This window comes from Gadus chalcogrammus, chromosome 14 (assembly GCF_026213295.1).
Source record: "Gadus chalcogrammus isolate NIFS_2021 chromosome 14, NIFS_Gcha_1.0, whole genome shotgun sequence".
NCBI lineage: Eukaryota > Metazoa > Chordata > Actinopteri > Gadiformes > Gadidae > Gadus > Gadus chalcogrammus.
The window spans coordinates 19,718,844-19,735,853 of record NC_079425.1 but is presented as its reverse complement, the minus strand read 5'-3'; the positions used below and the strand labels follow the sequence as shown (position 1 = coordinate 19,735,853).

The following is a 17,010-nucleotide window of genomic DNA, read 5'->3' as shown; positions in this document are numbered from 1 at the left end:
TCCTCATCTCATCTCCTCACCTCCTCTCATTTCATTTCCTCTCCTCCCTTCTCCTTTCCTCTCCTCACCTCCTCCTCCTCTCCTCTCCTCTCCTCTCCTCTCCTCTCCTCTCCTCTCCTCTCCTCTCCTCTCCTCTCCTCTCCTCTCCTCTCCTCACCTCACCTCACCTCACCTCACCTCCTCTCCTCTCCTCTCCTCACCTCACCTCACCTCACCTCACCTCACCTCCTCTCCTCTCCTCACCTCTCCTCTCCTCTCCTCTCCTCACCTCTCCTCTCCTCTCCTCTCCTCCTCCTCTCCTCTCCTCTCCTCTCCTCTCCTCCTCCTCTCCTCTCCTCTCCTCTCCTCTCCTCTCCTCTCCTCACCTCACCTCACCTCACCTCACCTCACCTCACCTCCTCTCCTCTCCTCTCCTCTCCTCTCCTCTCCTCTCCTCTCCTCTCCTCTCCTCTCCTCTCCTCTCCTCACCTCACCTCACCTCACCTCACCTCACCTCCTCTCCTCTCCTCCCCTCCAGTCTCTGAAGGCTCCGGATTTGAAGGATCGTCTGGAGGAATCTGAGAAGTTGATCCAGGAGATGACCGTCACCTGGGAGGAGAAACTACGCAAGACGGAAGAGATAGCGCAGGTAACACACGCACACACACGCACAGCTGCTCACACCCTCATCATTAATAATGCAGTCTTTATTGTATATTTAATATTTATGGAGATACTCTTTTATATTGGTTATTTTTCCGTTACGTTGTCGACCCTGTCCATGCTGCAAGAATGTCATGGTCAAGACCCCCCGGGGTATACTATACGCTTTATGCTTTGACTTCCACAAGTGTGGACAGAAAACAACGGGTCGACCAACAAAAAATTGAAGCCACATTTTCCACGTATTTGTGTGCTTAGGAGCGTCAGAGACAGTTGGAGAGCCTGGGGATCTCTCTTCAGTCCTCTGGGATCCGAGTGGGAGACGACAAGTGCTTCCTGGTCAACCTGAACGCTGACCCGGCCCTCAATGAGCTGCTGGTGTACTACCTGAAGGTAGGGTGAGCCCTGCCCTCACATCCCTCTAGGGGCCTCCTCCACTGCATCCTCTCAAATGGGGGGGCTTCTGTGTCCGTTTAGTTGTTTTATTGGTCATTAACAAGTATTAAATAATGCAACCATAATATAAGTTGAATCTGAATACGTGAAACTATGTATTTGCACCACCCATTTGATCTTCTTGTTGTTTCACATTTGTAAGTCGCTTTGGATAAAAGCGTCTGCTTAATGCCCTAAATATAAATGTAAATGTGTTCACACCAAATAACATGCACATACATTATTTTCATCATTTAAATTTGCAAAAAATAAAAAAGCGTCAGGTAAATGTCAAAATGAACCATGTTACATACAGCGTTCATGTGTGTTTGTCTGACTGTGTTTCAGGAGCACACAAAGGTGGGCTCAGCAGATTCCCAGGACATCCAGCTGTGTGGAATGGGCATTCAGGCGGAGCACTGCGTCATCGTCATCACCACAGAGTGGGCCGTCGTGCTCACACCTTACCCCAACTCCCGGTACGAGGTCTGGGAGTCTCTGTGATGCAGACTTAAGGAACCGCCACTACACATGGTTTTATCGGGTCTAGACTTTTACATATTTATACCAGTTGTTAATTATAGTGTGTGTGTGTGTGTGTGTCATGTGTTTCTGCAGTACGTGTATCAACGGCTCTCCGGTCACCAATCCTCAACCGCTTCACCATGGTGACAGAATCCTGTGGGGTAACAACCACTTCTTCAGGTACAACACCACCAGTCACTATGGTAACCATGTTAAGGCAAAAAACACTTCTTCATGCACACCACAACCATCACTCACTATGGTAACCATGTAAAGCTAGCAACAAATTCTTCAGGTACACCACCACCAGTCACTACGGTAACCATGTCAGGTCAACAACCTCTTCTTCAGGCACACCAACAGTCACTATGCCTACCATATTAAGGGAAAAAACACTTCTTCATGCACACCACCAGTCTCTCTTGTAACTCTGTTACGGTAACAACCAAGCTAAGCACCAGTCACTGTAATAACCCTTATAAGCAACAGTAGCTAAGCGTCCCCCAGTTAATTTATTCAAAATGTTAAGCTACCGACTACTGCTTCAGGAACATATCACTACATGTCACTATGATAACCACCTTAGGCTACAGCCACTACTTCAGGTATGTCACCGGTTAGCCCACTAAATCAACTGTCAACTGTAATTTATACCTTGGCACCAGAACAAAGCTGTCACATGTAATCATTTAGTCTCACTTTGATTAATTCTATGAACAATTGACTGAACAGTCAGTCATCACCTGCTGGTGTGAGAGGGACGTTGCAACACCGTTCTGCGTTAGAAAATGTTATTCGGTTTGTTAACGGAAGTTCATTCCTTCCATGATTCCTCTAGGATAAACTTGCCCAAGCGGCGTCCCCGTGGGGCTGAGGAAGAGGAGGGCGAGGGCGGTCAGATGAAGAACAGTGTCAGCAGTGAGCAGCTAGACGCCGACGCAGACTCTGCCAGCGAGGTCTCCAGTGAGGTCAGCTTCTCCTACGAGTTTGCCCAGACGGAGGTGATGATGAAGGCCCTAGGATCCAACGGTAAGATACGCCCGGATGAGTGTCTGTCTGGCTACGTCTGCCTGCCTACTTCTGTCCATTTCTGTTTGTTGACGACTGTCCAAGACTTTCTGTCCATGTATGTCTGTCTCTGTCCATATCTTTCTGTCCGTCTTTCCGTCTGTCTTTCCGTCTGTCTTTCCGTCTGTCTTTCCGTCTGTCTGTCTGTGTCTTTCCGTCTGTCTGTCTGTCTTTGTATTGAAAGCAATTTAGTAGTCCAAACCAGGGGTTCCCACAAAAAATAGTTTGGTGGAGGGGGAAGTGCTGCAGAGAAAGATGCACGAGTTGTACCCTATAATTAGAGTAGTTGAATCATCCGTCATCTTTTTGAACCTGGACCTTATGTTCCGATCGTTTTGGGTGTAGGGGACTCATGCAGACTATTTTGGAATTTGGTCCAGTTTTGTGCCAGAAAGCTGCAGCCGTAATCCACGGAAACAGGCTGGGATATATCTCTGGGGCCTGTAGCGCCTAGTACGTCCTCTAAAAGGGACTGTTTTTGTCATTGATGGCTCCGATTGTATTCAAACATTATGGAAAGGATAACCGCCAAAGAACTACAACAATTTTCTTTGCCATTCACTTGATCCTGGTCGGTTTGTTATTGTTCCCAATCAAGATTCGCTCAAGGAAGTTACTCTTTCTGAAAACTGGTTGTGGCAGGAAATGCCCATATTGTTATAACGATCTAAACTCTCCTTCACCCAAACCTTTTAGATAACTCTAAGCCTTGCTTTCTTTAGTCCAACACGATAAACTCTTTCCTCTACAGCTCTCACTCATGTTTTCACTATTTTCTTCTGCACTTTAGGATTTTGTATGTATCTCACCTTAGTCTTAGTGGTACTGAAAAACAACCCAATCTTGTCCCCTGATCTACTTTGATAGTAAGCAGCACTCTCACCAGAACCAGTCGATCCCTGAAGGGTCATCATAAGAACATTACCCAGGATGTAGTTCTAAGTAAAACAGGAAATCGGATTACCCCCTTTTTACTCTGTAATAAATCACATTATAGAAGTAAGATGCACTCTGTTTGTAGATTTGGTGACCAACACCCCCCTTGAATACTGGTAGTGGCAGGATTGCATTATGATGCCGTTGATGCCTCCGTGGTGTTAGTCTGTGGGTTCACCCCCCCCCCCCCACCCCCATGTGCTCCAGACCCCATGCAGGCCGTCCTCCAGTCCCTGGAGCGGCAGCACGAGGAGGAGAAGCGCTCGGCCCTGGAGCGCCAGAGGCTCATGTACGAGCAGGAGCTGCAGCAGCTCCGGCGCCGGCTGCACCCCGACCGGCTGTCGGGCCAGGGAGGAGCCCCCCAGCCCGGGCAGGCCAGCCAGACGGGCCAGTCGGGCCAGGGCCTACAGTCCCACCACCGCAGCCTGGAGAGACTCAGCATGGGGGGCATGGCCCACTCCACCAGCGCCCAGAGCCGGCTGAGGCAGTGGAGCGAGGAGAGGTGGGGGAGATCAGCCCTTCTTTTATTACTATAGACGTGATTCAACGAGTGGCCATATTGCTTAGTTGGATGGGGGAAACCATCTAGACTCTTTGGAAACCATGGCAGCTCAAAGCACACTATTTAGTTCTGTGTTCCATTGTCCCATTGCATTACCGTCGCATTTCAGTTTTTTCCCAATGTTCCAAGAATGACAACCACAAATCAATATGGCTGATAGGTGAATAAGGTCAATGTTGAAGTGGTTTATATTACAGCAATGTGGATGTCATTGTTGTTCCCTGTTGTGCTTATTGCTCATATTGCAACCCGCCCTGGAAGAACAAATCAAAAAGTAATTAAGAAGTACTTGGAATCTGAAACAAATGTAGGAATAAGATAAGTGGAGATGGGATTTGATTGTTCCCAGTCGAGACATTCAGGAGCCACGGCAGCAAGTACAAGACAGTAAACCACTCTCAGTGTTTCCCCTAGAATTTTTTTTAGGGGGGGGGGGGGGGTGGAGCAATTGTTGACCGGGGGGGGGGGGGGGGGGGGAGAGCGATTGTTGACGGGGCGGGGGGGGGGGGGGGGGGGAGAGAGCGATTGTTGGGGGGGGGGGGGGGGGGGGGTTGTATGTCTTCAAACTTCGTCTGGGCAATAAGGAAAAAATCAATGATAATTTTTTTTTTTTTCTACAAAGTTGATTTAATGTACACTAATTTCATGTACAGGAGCATAAAGCACCAATACATATTGAGATAGCTGGTGGTGAGCTTGGATGGTTATGATATTATGGCTAATAATAATAATAAAAAAAAAAAAAAATTTTTTTTTTTTTTTTTTTCTCTTTTTCATTTTTTTGGCCGGTTGTTGGCCTGGCGGGGGCGCTCGTTGGCCTGGCGGGCCGCCAGGCCTGAACAATGGTAGGGGAAACACTGACTCTGTACTCCAAGAGATAGAGACTGAGAGCCAGGGACGGATATAGGACCAGAGATTCAACAGAGACGTCTTAAAGGGTTTCTCATCGTCACTCCCCTCACTGATCCCCCCCCCCCCCCCCAGAGAGGCGGTCCTGACGCGGAGTCTCCGGCGTCTGAGGGAGCAGATCGTCAGAGCCAACCTGCTCGTCCAGGAGGCTGGCTTCATCGCCGAGGAGCTGGACAAGCTCACTGAGTACCGGGTCACCCTGCAGATCCCCACGGACAACCTCAACGCTAACCGCAAGGTGAAGGACGGACACACACACACACACACACACACACACACACACACACACACACACACACACACACACACACACACACACACACACACACACACACACACACACACACACACACACACACACACACACACACGACACACCCCCAACCTTAACGGACATGGCACATGGGAAACGTCTCTTTAACGGTGTTTGTTTTTAACGATGTGTGCAGCGGGACGCGGTGCTGAGCGAGCCAGCGGTCCAGGTGAGGAGGAAGGGCCGGGCCAAGCAGATCTGGACTCTGGAGAAGATGGAGAACCGCTTGGTGGACATGAGGGACCTCTACCAGGAGTGGAAGGACTTTGACGACGATAACTCCGTGAGTTACCGTGACTACCCAGCTACTAAAACGACCTACTTGGTGTCCATGAAAACCACCCATCCGCTAACACGGCAACTCGCTAACTCGGTAACCACGACAACCATGGGAGTTCCCATGGGGGGTTGACCCGACCGTCCTTTTTGAGTAATTACGGCAATGACCCACTCGGTTACCACGACGACTCATTCAGCGACTATGACAAAGTTGAGGTTGACCATCACCGACCTTTCAGTCATAATGACAACCCTGCGACTTACCCATGGGGGAGTAAACGATGACCCCATCAGACCAGGTCGCTCTGAAGAACGCCGTGTCCCTCTCTCGCCCCCTCTCCCTCTCCCAGGTGATGTGCTCGTACCTGCGCCGGGCCGACCCCTTCTTCGACGAGCAGGAGAACCACAGCCTGATCGGCGTGGCCAACGTCTTCCTGTCCTGTCTCTTCTACGACGTCAAGCTGCAGTACGCCGTGCCCATCATCAACCAGAAGGGGGAGGTATGGACTCCCCGCTCCCGCTCACACACCCGCACATGCACTAGCACACACGGACACAGTGCCGGGAACTGTTAAAGGACCCCAAATATACCATATTTATTTTCCATTAGATGCTACGAGCCTGTTAAGTGCATCGAATTCTAGCAGCTGTGGTAGCCGTCGTGTCATGGTTATTTGAGCTCCTCCAGTCCGTACTAAACGTCCGGTACCATGTGGGCCAGGTGGCGGGGCGTCTCCACGTGGAGGTGATCCGGGTCGCGGGCGGGTTCCAGGACAGCGTCGGCGGGGGGGAGGAGGGAGACAGCAGCCCCGACACGGACAACCAGGACCGCAAGCTCGTCTGCATGGTGAGCACACCCTGCACTCACTCACTCACTCACTCACTCACTCACTCACTCACTCACTCACTCACTCACTCACTCACTCACTCACTCACACACTCACACACTCACACACTCACTCACTCACTCACTCACTCACTCACTCACTCACTCACTCTCTCTCTCTCTCTCTCTCTCTCTCTCACTCACTCACTCACTCACTCACTCACTCACTCACTCACTCACACACTCACACCCTGCACTCACTCACTCACTCACTCACTCACTCACTCACTCACTCACTCACTCACTCACTCACTCACTCACTCACTCACTCACTCACTCACACAGCAAACACACATCGGCACACGTGCTCATTCTGGAAGCCATCCTGGCCGTCCACCTCTGGCCTCCGGCCTGCCTCTCTTGGTTTGACCTTTGACCTGTGTGTTGCGTTGCAGCTGAAGATCCTGCAGGCCACGGGGCTGCCCCAATACCTCTCCAACTTCGTCTTCTGCCAGTACTCTTTCTGGGACCAGCCGGAGCCCATCATTGTGGCCCCTGAGGTGGACACATCCACATCGTCCCCTGGGGCCAAAGACCCCCACTGCATGGTGGTGTTCGACAGCTGCAAGGTAGGTTGCTTTTTTTTTAAATCTATATACAAACCTCCATTGTTTCTTGAATGTGTATGGTTAGTGTTACTTGCTGCGGGGATTGAGGTTAGCTGCTTATGTCTGTTATAACCTTAACTTACTAAGAGTAACATAATACATTGGGTCTGACTGCCATTGTGTTATGCAATGAGAAATAGATAAAAAAAATGTATGAATGAAACCATGACATCCTTACTCGTGTAATCATGAGTAAGACCATCCAGTTCAGTGATGCTCCCCAAACCCTCCAACTCTACAGAGATAGGGTTTTGTTAGAAGACAGTGGTACTTCTGTACAGAGGCATACCGTTGCAGGGCATGTTTTTATCTTGGTGTCTTGGTTTAAACCGTGTAATTGTATCCGTTGCTTTCTATTAAGGCCTCCCTATCTCCACATCACTGATGTGGTGATAAGAAGGCAGATGGTAAAGTTTGGAAATGGGTAGAACTCAAAGGTTATTTTTGTGTTTCAGGAGCTGGCTGTGTCGGTGACGGAGGAGTTCATTGAGTATCTGACGGAGGGAGCCGTAGCCATCGAGGTCTACGGCCACAGGCAGGCCGACCCGGCCAGGAACGCAGCCCTCTGGGACCTCAGCATCATCCAGGCCAAGACGCGGACACTGAGAGACCGGTACACACACACACACACACACACACACACGCAGGAACACACACACGAAGGAACACACACACACACACGCACGAAGGAACACACACACACACGAAGGAACACACACACACACACACACACGAAGGAACACACACACACGAAGGAACACACACATTGAATCCAGGCCATGGGTGTCCTGTGAGCTGAGGAGTCTGCCTCTCCAAGGGTAAACATTATGCTTGTTGTCGTCGCCGCCGCCCCCTACAGGTGGAGCGAGGTAACACGGCGTCTAGAGCTGTGGGTTCAGATCCTGGAAATCAACGAGCAGGGGGAGTTTGTCCCCGTGGAGGTGGTGCCCGCCAAGGATGTGTGTACAGGCGGCATCTTCCAGCTCAGACAGGTCATTTCCCAAACCTTTCTTCTGTCATACTACTACTTTTGTTTTTCTGTTGTTTACTGGTTGATTCTTAGTTTGTTGTAGGGATGTCACATTGAATATTATTGCATGCATAAACGTGACACATTCAAGAATCATGTTTTGAAACGGAGCAAAGCACACAGCGCATTATTTTCGAGAGAGGGAGAGAGACTTTTTTTTTTTTATATGTTCTGGACAGGTTGACATCCATTGGTTGTTGTTTCTTTTTGCATTATAATTGGAGCTCTCCACGTTTCATTTTGCTGCTCACATACTTAAATGATTGTTCAGGTAACGGATAAAAAGGTGTGAGGTTTGACCCCCGGCTGTTGCCCTCCCCCCTCTCAGGGCCAGTCTCGGCGGATCCAGGTGGAGGTGTGCTCGGTGCAGGACTCTGGCACCATGCCCCTGATCGCTGAGCTGATCCTGGCCGTGTCTGTTGGGTGCGTTGAGATCCAGCCCGCAGCCAACGGGGGCTCCCAGCAGTCCCAGGAAGACATGGACAGCTACCAGGTATCTGACCAAAGGCCTGTAGATCTCCATCTGACCCCCACCTAGCTTGAGATCAGACCCCAGTCAGGTCTCTATTCAGGGTTTCTTGAGTGCGGTTGGTCTGTTCTGTTAACAGTTGTGGGGTTTTGGATGCATGACGTACTTGGACAATTATTTTTCTGCTGATGTTTTGAGAAATATATAGATATGTTCACTCAGGGGAAAAAAAAAGTCTTTATTGTTTTGTGTGTGTGGTAGGACAGGGATCTGGAGCGGTTAAGGCGCCAGTGGCTCGCTGCCCTGACCAAGAGACAGGAGTACCTCGACCAACACCTACAGGCCATCGTCACCAAGCCTGGTAACACACTGCAAGCCCTTTCTGTCTGGATAATGTCTTAGTCATGTTTGCTTATCTATATTTATGCGAGTGTGTTCGTCATTAGTTTGCACGTGGGTGTGATTGTTTGTGTATTCACTAATTGTACACATTTGTCTGTCTAATGACTGATAATTTGTGTATATGTTTGTGTGTCGAATATTTGCATATATTTCTGTAATGCTTGTGTATACTTCTGTGTGTGCGTGTTTGAAGCAGAGAAGTGTGAGGATGACATGGAGAGAGAGGCCCAGCTCTTGGAGTGGCGTCTGACCCTGACGGAGGAGAGGAACGCCGTCATGGTGCCCTTCTCTGGCAGCGGTATCCCCGGGGCCCCCGCAGAGTGGTACGTTCGGGGCCCCAGCCTCAGTTTGGCTCCAGGCCCTGCAGGCTTGTGGTTCAGCCTTAGTACTCTCTTGTTTCATTCTGTTTAACAATCCTCTGTTTTTTTGCAGGGTACCCCCTCCCGGGATGGAAACCCACACCCCTGTCCTCTTCCTGGAGCTGAGCGGTACGTAGTGTCATGGGCTCTAGGCCGGTACAGAGCCCTTCATAGGCCGGTCGGACTAAAGGCTGTCGGTACAACTCTGTCCTCATCATATCTCTGCTCACTGTCTGCCTGTGTACAGTCTGTAGGGGTGGGAATCTCTTGGCACCTCATGATTCGATTCCGATTATGAGGTCAACGATTCGATTCTGAAGCGATTATCGATGAATCTCGATGCAACAATTTTTTTTATGTACATTTCCATGCGTGATTTACAAAAATATATATATCTGGGTTTGCTACTCAGAGTTTGCAAATCACTTCCTACTTTTGTGATGATCATTAAAGACATCAACAGATTAATTAACTTATCTAATATTTTATAAGAGAGAAAGCTTTTGTCACAAATATGACTTTCTATGAACAATGCAATAATCAATGTAGCTTGCATTATAACACAATATGGAAGCATGCAAAAAATAGGTTTCAGTTTTATTTTATTTCTAATCTTTCTTTTCTATGTCATTAAAGAAAAAGCTGCTCTTAAATTAGAAGGAGTTCTTGTGTCTGGCTGTGAGTTTGCTCGCATGCTATGCGTAGGCTGAATCGCAATTGTGTCAAGACAAATCAGATTGGCCAATACACACTGAAGATAAATTCAATCATTTTAAAATTGCAAAAATTGCAAAAAAAACAACAATTAATTCAGATTATTAATTTATCTACATCGAGACTGAATCGTTCTAGCGAGAATCGCGATCATGCATCGAAGAATCGATTATTTTCCCACCCCTAACTGTCTGCCTCTGTCGACTCATCTAACACCTTCTCCCGTGTGTGTGTGGGTGTGTGTGTGTGTGTGCAGCTGACGACCTGAGCTCTCAAGACCAGATGTCTGCCCCAGAGGCTGGCGGTCTAGACGCCACTCTGAATGGAGAGGACGAGGACGACTTCTTCGACCTGCAGATCGTCAAACACTACGACGAAGAGGTCAGCACCCCAAACCTTATGGCTTCATTCCAAAATGATATGGGCAGTTCAAAGATGTGCAAAAACACTTTACATTACATTTTTCTCTCCACAATAACCAACCTGTGGTTGCCCACATCACATTTAACACCTGCAACAACTGAATACAATGTATTTACAATGTAGTAGGGGTTAATTTTCGCTTTAACCCTAAAGAAATGTAAACATCGATAACATAACAAAAAATTATTCAAAGTCGTTGAATAATATAAAATAGAAATGCCAAAATGTGTGTGCGTGCGTGCGTGTGTGCGACCAGACATGTGCGTGTGCGTGCGTGCGTGCGTACGACCAGGTCATGTGCGTGTGTGTAACCTCACGGCGTGCCTTGTGTTCCAGGTGAAAGCGGAGGCCTCCTGGGACTCCACGGTCCACGAGTGCCCCCAGCTGAGCCGGGGCGGCGGGGCGTGGCCGGAGCAGCGCGTGTACCTGACACTGCGCGTGGCCGTGCAGCTCAGCCACCCCGCCGAGATGCAGCTGGTGCTGAGGAAGCGCGTGTGCGTCAGCGTGAACCCCGGGCGCCAGGGCTTCGCCCACAACCTGCTGAAGCGCATGTCCACGCGGAGCACCATCCCCGGCTGCGGGGTCACCTTCGAGGTGGTCTCCAACATCCCCGGGGTGAGACACTGCTGGTCCAGGGGGTGGATGGTGGTGGTGGTGGTGATGGAGCGATACTGACTACTGGGGACCCCAGATGAATGTCTGTTCTAGGGGTGGGGATCACAGGGCACCTCGCGATACATGGCCCACAATACAGATAATATCGCGATTCTGCGATTAATCAATATATTGTTCGGCAATCATGTAACAAACCATCACGATAATGTCTAATTATGAATACAAAATGACCGTGAAAGGGTAAGGTGCTTGATTTGTCTTTGTTCATGGTCCAAACTGAGTTTTTCAAACTGTGTTAAATTCATTTTATTTTTATTTTTATAATAAATTAAAATATATTGATATTTAACGCCAGTTAAAGACGATATATCGCCGTATCAATATTATGTCCCACCCCTAGTCTGTGTCCTGGTTTCTATATGGATTATTACTACAATTGTTATGTGGACTATTACTAGAATTGAATACATGTCATTAATAATCAGGTAGCTGTTGGGTATCATGCTCAAGATGCCTAAAGATAAAAGTGGAAGGAAGGGGATTCTGACTGACTTTGTATATCTGCCTGTCTCTCTGTCCATCTCTTCGTCTGTGGGTCTCTCTGTGCCTCGCTGCCTCTGTTTCAGGACCCACTGGGTTCGGAGGACAGGGAGATGTTGGCTCGTCAGGCCACCGACTCTCAGAACGCAGAGACGTCGGAGAACGAGGCCGCCATCGAGAAGTACCTGCGCAGTGTTCTGGCAGTGGAGAACATCCTCACCCTAGATCGCCTCAGACAGGTACACACACACACACACACACACACACACACACACACACACACACACACACACACACACACACACACACACACACACACACACACACACACACACACACACACACACACACACACACACACACACACACACACACACACACACACACACACTAGAGCTCTTTAGAATGAGACTAGACATTCATTTTCTACCTATTCACATTGTCTCAGTTCCATCACTCGTAAGATAAGACAGTAATATGTCAAATATTGTGCGTTTGTTAATGTTCATGCTTTAATGTGTGTGTGATAGGAGGTAGCAGTGAAGGAGCACCTTGCTGGCAGAGGGAGGGGTAACAGAAGGAGTCTAAGTTCCCCGTCTGTCCACCGGGTAAGACCCCATTCCTATTACCACACTACAATACAGTACCATGTGAGACGACATCAATAAATACCTTACTGTGCAATGCAGTATGCTACAACAGCGTTTAGAGCTTGGGGAGGAGCTGTGTGTGTGTGTGTGTGTGTGTGTGTGTGTGTGTGTGTGTGTGTGTGTGTGTGTGTGTGTGTGTGTGTGTGTGTGTGTGTGTGTGTGTGTGTGTGTGTGTGTGTGTGTGTGTGTGTGTGTGTGTGTGTGTGTGTGTGTGTGTACTGATCACATGTTGTCCGTGCAGCTGTCTGGAAGCAGACAGGACCTGTCTTCTTCATGCATGGTGGACGACAACAAGGTAGCCTTGTCTTTATTCTCCCACCTCTTCCTTGTGTTGCTAGGCAATGTAAAACTTCATTACATACACCTCGCTTGTATGATGTTCCGTAATCCCACTCCAGAATGACCCTGTTGTACACTGTGCATTTGATAATGTAAACAGTTTGATTGGACCCAGCTCACGCAGTGTTACTATGGGTCAGAAGGTTTTCCAGGTTTGTCAAGTGCATAATATGATAACATGAAGCCTCATGTCATGTTCATTTTGTGTGTGTGCGTCAGGGCCGATGGGAGAGCCAGCAGGATATCTTCATGCCCTCCCAGTTCTACCGGAGTCTTCCTCGGCCGTCTCTGACCCCCTCCCCTCCTCCCCCCGCCCCCACCCCCAGTACAGCCACCTCACCCACCCAGGACCCTGAGCAAGGTAGCAACCGTCCCCACCGTCCCTCCTCCTCTCTGGTGTACCGACCTCCTCCTTCTCTTCTGCCCTCCTGGTCTATGCTCCAACATTTCTCCTCCCCTCTCATTTTATCTTGACACACACACACACACACACACACACACACACACACACACACACACACACACACACACACACACACACACACACACACACACACACACACACACACACACACACACACACACACACACACACACAATATTGCCTCTACTCTCCGTCTGTGATTCTCTCCTTTCTTTGGTGGTCCGTCTCCCTTTTAACACTGTGGGTTAATCCTGCTCTCTGTCCTTATGGCTGTTAACTCTAATCTGTAATCCCTCATGTCTCATCTTTTGGCTGTCAATCTCCCCATGAGATCTGCTGAATGTCATTCAACGTGTATATCTCTGTCGGCCTTACTAGTCTGGACTAGCGGTATCCATCTGTGGTATACTATAGCACTTCACTTCTAGAGATCATCCTGCTCAAGCCTCGGGAAAAATTAATCCTTTTCGATTAATTTTGAGGCGGTTGGTGTTTCACTGAAGAGGGTGAGGTTGGCAGTCATACCATTAAGAAAAGTCTGAATAGTATGGCTGACAATCTCACCATGGCTTTGGTCTGGCTACCTGATTCAGCCTCTGTCGACCACCTTTAACTGGGGCCATTTCCTGGGCTTGCACTTCTTCCTTGTCTTAATCTGTCCGCTTGCTGTACCTTCCACACCTCTTCCTTCCTCTCTTGGTCCACTTCCCCGGCCCCCCTGCCTCCCGTTTCCCCCCCAGGTCGCTCAGGGCTTGCTGCCTCTTATCTTTCAGTCAAAGCGCTGGTTCCTCAGATGCCCAAACTGCTCAAGTCTCTGTTCCCGGTGCGCGACGACAAGAAGGAGCTGAGGCCCTCGCCCAACACTCAGCAGGTCAGAGGTCACTGCACCCCAGGTCTGAGGTCATTGTTCTAGAGGTCCCCTTGAGAGAGGCTGCATGGAACCATCCAGGACCACATCTACCGCATCTAGAACCACAGCATCTAGAACTGCAGCATCTAGAACTGCAGCATCTAGACACAGCAATAATTGTATAAAATAAATAAATAATAATAATTGGAATACAACTGCACTGCTTTTATTATGAAGGCGACTTTTGTTGTTGCTTTACTTGTGCTCGCGTATGCAGCTTCTTCTTCTCTGGTTGCAAGTCGCAACTAAAAATAAGTAGGAGAAGATCCCCGTCCACGAGTCACGAACTGAGCTCACAGGAGACTTTAGCGCTGACGTGAATGGCTGTTATTCCTGATAAATGTCAGCTCATGCAAAAGTTTTTAACCAAACGTGGACTTCTAATTATTTTTTCACTGAAGTCAAAGGTAAAGCTGTGTGCTTAGTTTGTGGAGAACAGGTCGCTGTGTTAAAGGATTATAATTTGAATCGCCACTACAATACTAAACACGCAGAGAAATACGGCAACTTGACTGATGCAGATCGGGCACAGACATCTGAAGCTTTGCTAGCTAAACTGCAAAAGCAACAAGGCTGTTTTACCAAGCTGCTGCATCCACGGATGCAGCAGCCAGGACCAGCTTTGTGATATCTCACAAGATCGCCAAAAAAGTAAGCCATTTTCTGAAGGGGAAAGAGTGTTTGGTGGACTCTGCTGCGCTAGAAAGGTAGGTCGATCCAAAAAGGATCGACCTACCTTTCTCTGGTGAAATGTGAACAAACATTTTCAGTGATGAAGTTTAACAAATCAGGATGCAGATCTTGTCTCACTGATGATCACCTGTCAGCTGTCCTGCGCATATCCACCTCAAACATTTAACCTGACTTCAGTGCACTTGTTCAAGCCAAGCACAGACTAGATTTTTCACACTGAACAAGAAAAAAAAAACTGAAAAACAGCGAAGTTAATTTATTGCTGTTCTGAAAAACCAATAGCAAAAACATGCACATTTTGTTTAAAATTGCTTTGAGTATGCTGTTCAAATAGTGACATGATGTCATTTTGTACTATGTCTGCTTCAGTTTTTCATCTGAAGAAAACATGTGGAAAAAAAGCTAATTCTGTAATTACGCTGCAAATGAAATAGTAATAGCACTTCATAAAGTTCATTCAATGCTGTTGCTTGAAAAATGGTAAAAACATGCTAATCTTTTCACAATTGCTTTTGTGGATGTTAGTTCAATTCTAACATAGCTGCATTTTGTACCATGTCTGCATTATTTTTTTCATATTCTACTTACCATTCACAGCTTATCATATAACATACATTTTACTGCGTTTTATAAGGAGATCAAATTAATATTGAGCTGAATTTAATTTAGCCTATTGGTCCGGCCCTCCACAACAGTCCCTGTTTCTCATGTGGCCCTTTGGGAAAATGAATTGCCCACCCCTGGTCTAGAACTACAGCGTCTAGAGACGCTGCGTCTAGAGTTACTATCTATAAAGAAAAAGCACAAATCTGTGTTTGGGAGCAGTGCTTTAACTTGAACTTGTTGTCTTGCAGCATGTATCTCGAATCGTGACATCACCAGGAGGGGACGAGAGAGCCCGGAACGACGCGGTGAGAAACGTTTCCCAACCCTTGCTATCTCTCTCACGCTGCTCATTCTCTCCTTCTTCTCTCGCCCTCTCTCTCTCGCCCTCTCTCTCTCTCGCCCTCATATCTCTCTCGCCCTCTCTCTCTCTCGCCCTCTCTCTCTCTCGCCCTCATATCTCTCACGCCCTCTCTCTCTCTCGCCCTCATATCTCTCTCGCCCTCCCTCTCTCCCGCCCTCAAATCTCTTGCAGTCTCTCTCCTTTCTCTCCTGCTCCATTTTTTCCCAAGAGGAGTGAGACGCTGGGTTCACCGGTCCCTCCAGTCTGCTTCTGCCTGGGCTGCTCGTAGTGCAGCAGCCTCCTGCATGACTCCTCCCCTTCCTGCTGCTGCCCTGGTTACAGTTGAACATGTGTTGTAATGTTCCATGTTAGAGGTCAAGTCCAGTGTCTGCATGCTGTCTTTGTCCTGAAACTCTCTCTCTCTCTCTCTCTCTCTCTCTCCCTACTGTTTGTGTGTGTTGTGGTGACCGTTACCATGGTTTCCTCCTGTGTGCGTGACGCGGTGACGGTCGCCGTGGTTTTCCTGTAGGCTGGTAATCTGGGGCAGAGCGTAGCCCCGCCCAAAGACAGGCCGGCCGAGTCTACGGAAGCCCCTCCTCTTCCTGTGCATGACCCGCATGAGGCCGAGCCCCCCAGCCCCCTGAGCCAGTCGTCCAGCGGCTACTTTTCCACCAGTGTTTCCATGGTAACCCTGTCGGAGGCCGTCGCCGGCAGTGACCCCGCCCCCGTCCGTTCCTCCACCCCTTCCCCGCTCCTCCCGCCTGCCGAGGCCCGGGGGCCGAAGGCGTCAGAGACTCCGTTTCCCATAACCCAACAGCAGCCGCTCCAGGGCCCTGACCGGAACGGTGTTGTGGCCTCTCCCTCTCAGTCTCACACCACGCCTGCCGCCAGCAGCTCAACCAATCACAGCGGTGAGCACTGCGACAGGCTGGAACTCCAGGTGGAGGACGACGACGACGACGAGCGTTGTCACGACGAGGTGCTCCCCGACTGGCTGACGGAGGGGGCGTTTGTAACGGTGGGGAGCAGTAAGAGTGGGACGGTGCGCTACGTGGGGAGCACAGAGTTTGCTGCTGGAGTCTGGGTGGGGGTGGAGCTAGACACGCCCACAGGTACGTTCCCCTCGGCGGCGCCACCCATTCCATCTTCATCATCAAGGCTGTCTTCGTCGTTAAAAATGTAGAAATTAGACTAATTAGAGATCACCTTGGGGTGGGATATCCACCCTAACACATTAAGGGTTACATTAAGGGCCTTGAGCAGACGCTCCAAAGTTAGGCCATTTTTTAGAAAAAGGAAACAATATATTGCTCTCGGTACAGTAAAGATATTC

The 17,010-nt window shown here is 49.0% G+C and overlaps 1 protein-coding gene across 3 annotated transcripts in view; it reads left to right on the top strand.

The window, feature by feature from the left end:
• kif13ba (kinesin family member 13Ba) overlaps positions 1 to 17,010 on the top strand; it is a 35,202-nt gene that overhangs the window by 17,807 nt on the left and 385 nt on the right. For all 3 annotated transcript variants that reach the window (XM_056608394.1, XM_056608395.1, XM_056608393.1), the window contains 26 exons: positions 518 to 628; positions 901 to 1,035; positions 1,426 to 1,556; positions 1,696 to 1,782; positions 2,441 to 2,631; positions 3,814 to 4,108; positions 5,153 to 5,315; positions 5,527 to 5,673; positions 6,020 to 6,169; positions 6,391 to 6,516; positions 6,951 to 7,124; positions 7,619 to 7,776; positions 8,023 to 8,155; positions 8,522 to 8,686; positions 8,924 to 9,023; positions 9,261 to 9,387; positions 9,497 to 9,552; positions 10,394 to 10,518; positions 10,897 to 11,175; positions 11,802 to 11,954; positions 12,246 to 12,323; positions 12,607 to 12,660; positions 12,924 to 13,065; positions 13,869 to 13,999; positions 15,586 to 15,642; positions 16,207 to 16,789. In XM_056608394.1, the coding sequence (XP_056464369.1) occupies positions 518 to 628; positions 901 to 1,035; positions 1,426 to 1,556; positions 1,696 to 1,782; positions 2,441 to 2,631; positions 3,814 to 4,108; positions 5,153 to 5,315; positions 5,527 to 5,673; positions 6,020 to 6,169; positions 6,391 to 6,516; positions 6,951 to 7,124; positions 7,619 to 7,776; positions 8,023 to 8,155; positions 8,522 to 8,686; positions 8,924 to 9,023; positions 9,261 to 9,387; positions 9,497 to 9,552; positions 10,394 to 10,518; positions 10,897 to 11,175; positions 11,802 to 11,954; positions 12,246 to 12,323; positions 12,607 to 12,660; positions 12,924 to 13,065; positions 13,869 to 13,999; positions 15,586 to 15,642; positions 16,207 to 16,789 (4,051 nt within the window). The remainder of the gene's footprint in view (positions 1 to 517; positions 629 to 900; positions 1,036 to 1,425; positions 1,557 to 1,695; positions 1,783 to 2,440; positions 2,632 to 3,813; positions 4,109 to 5,152; positions 5,316 to 5,526; positions 5,674 to 6,019; positions 6,170 to 6,390; positions 6,517 to 6,950; positions 7,125 to 7,618; positions 7,777 to 8,022; positions 8,156 to 8,521; positions 8,687 to 8,923; positions 9,024 to 9,260; positions 9,388 to 9,496; positions 9,553 to 10,393; positions 10,519 to 10,896; positions 11,176 to 11,801; positions 11,955 to 12,245; positions 12,324 to 12,606; positions 12,661 to 12,923; positions 13,066 to 13,868; positions 14,000 to 15,585; positions 15,643 to 16,206; positions 16,790 to 17,010) is intronic.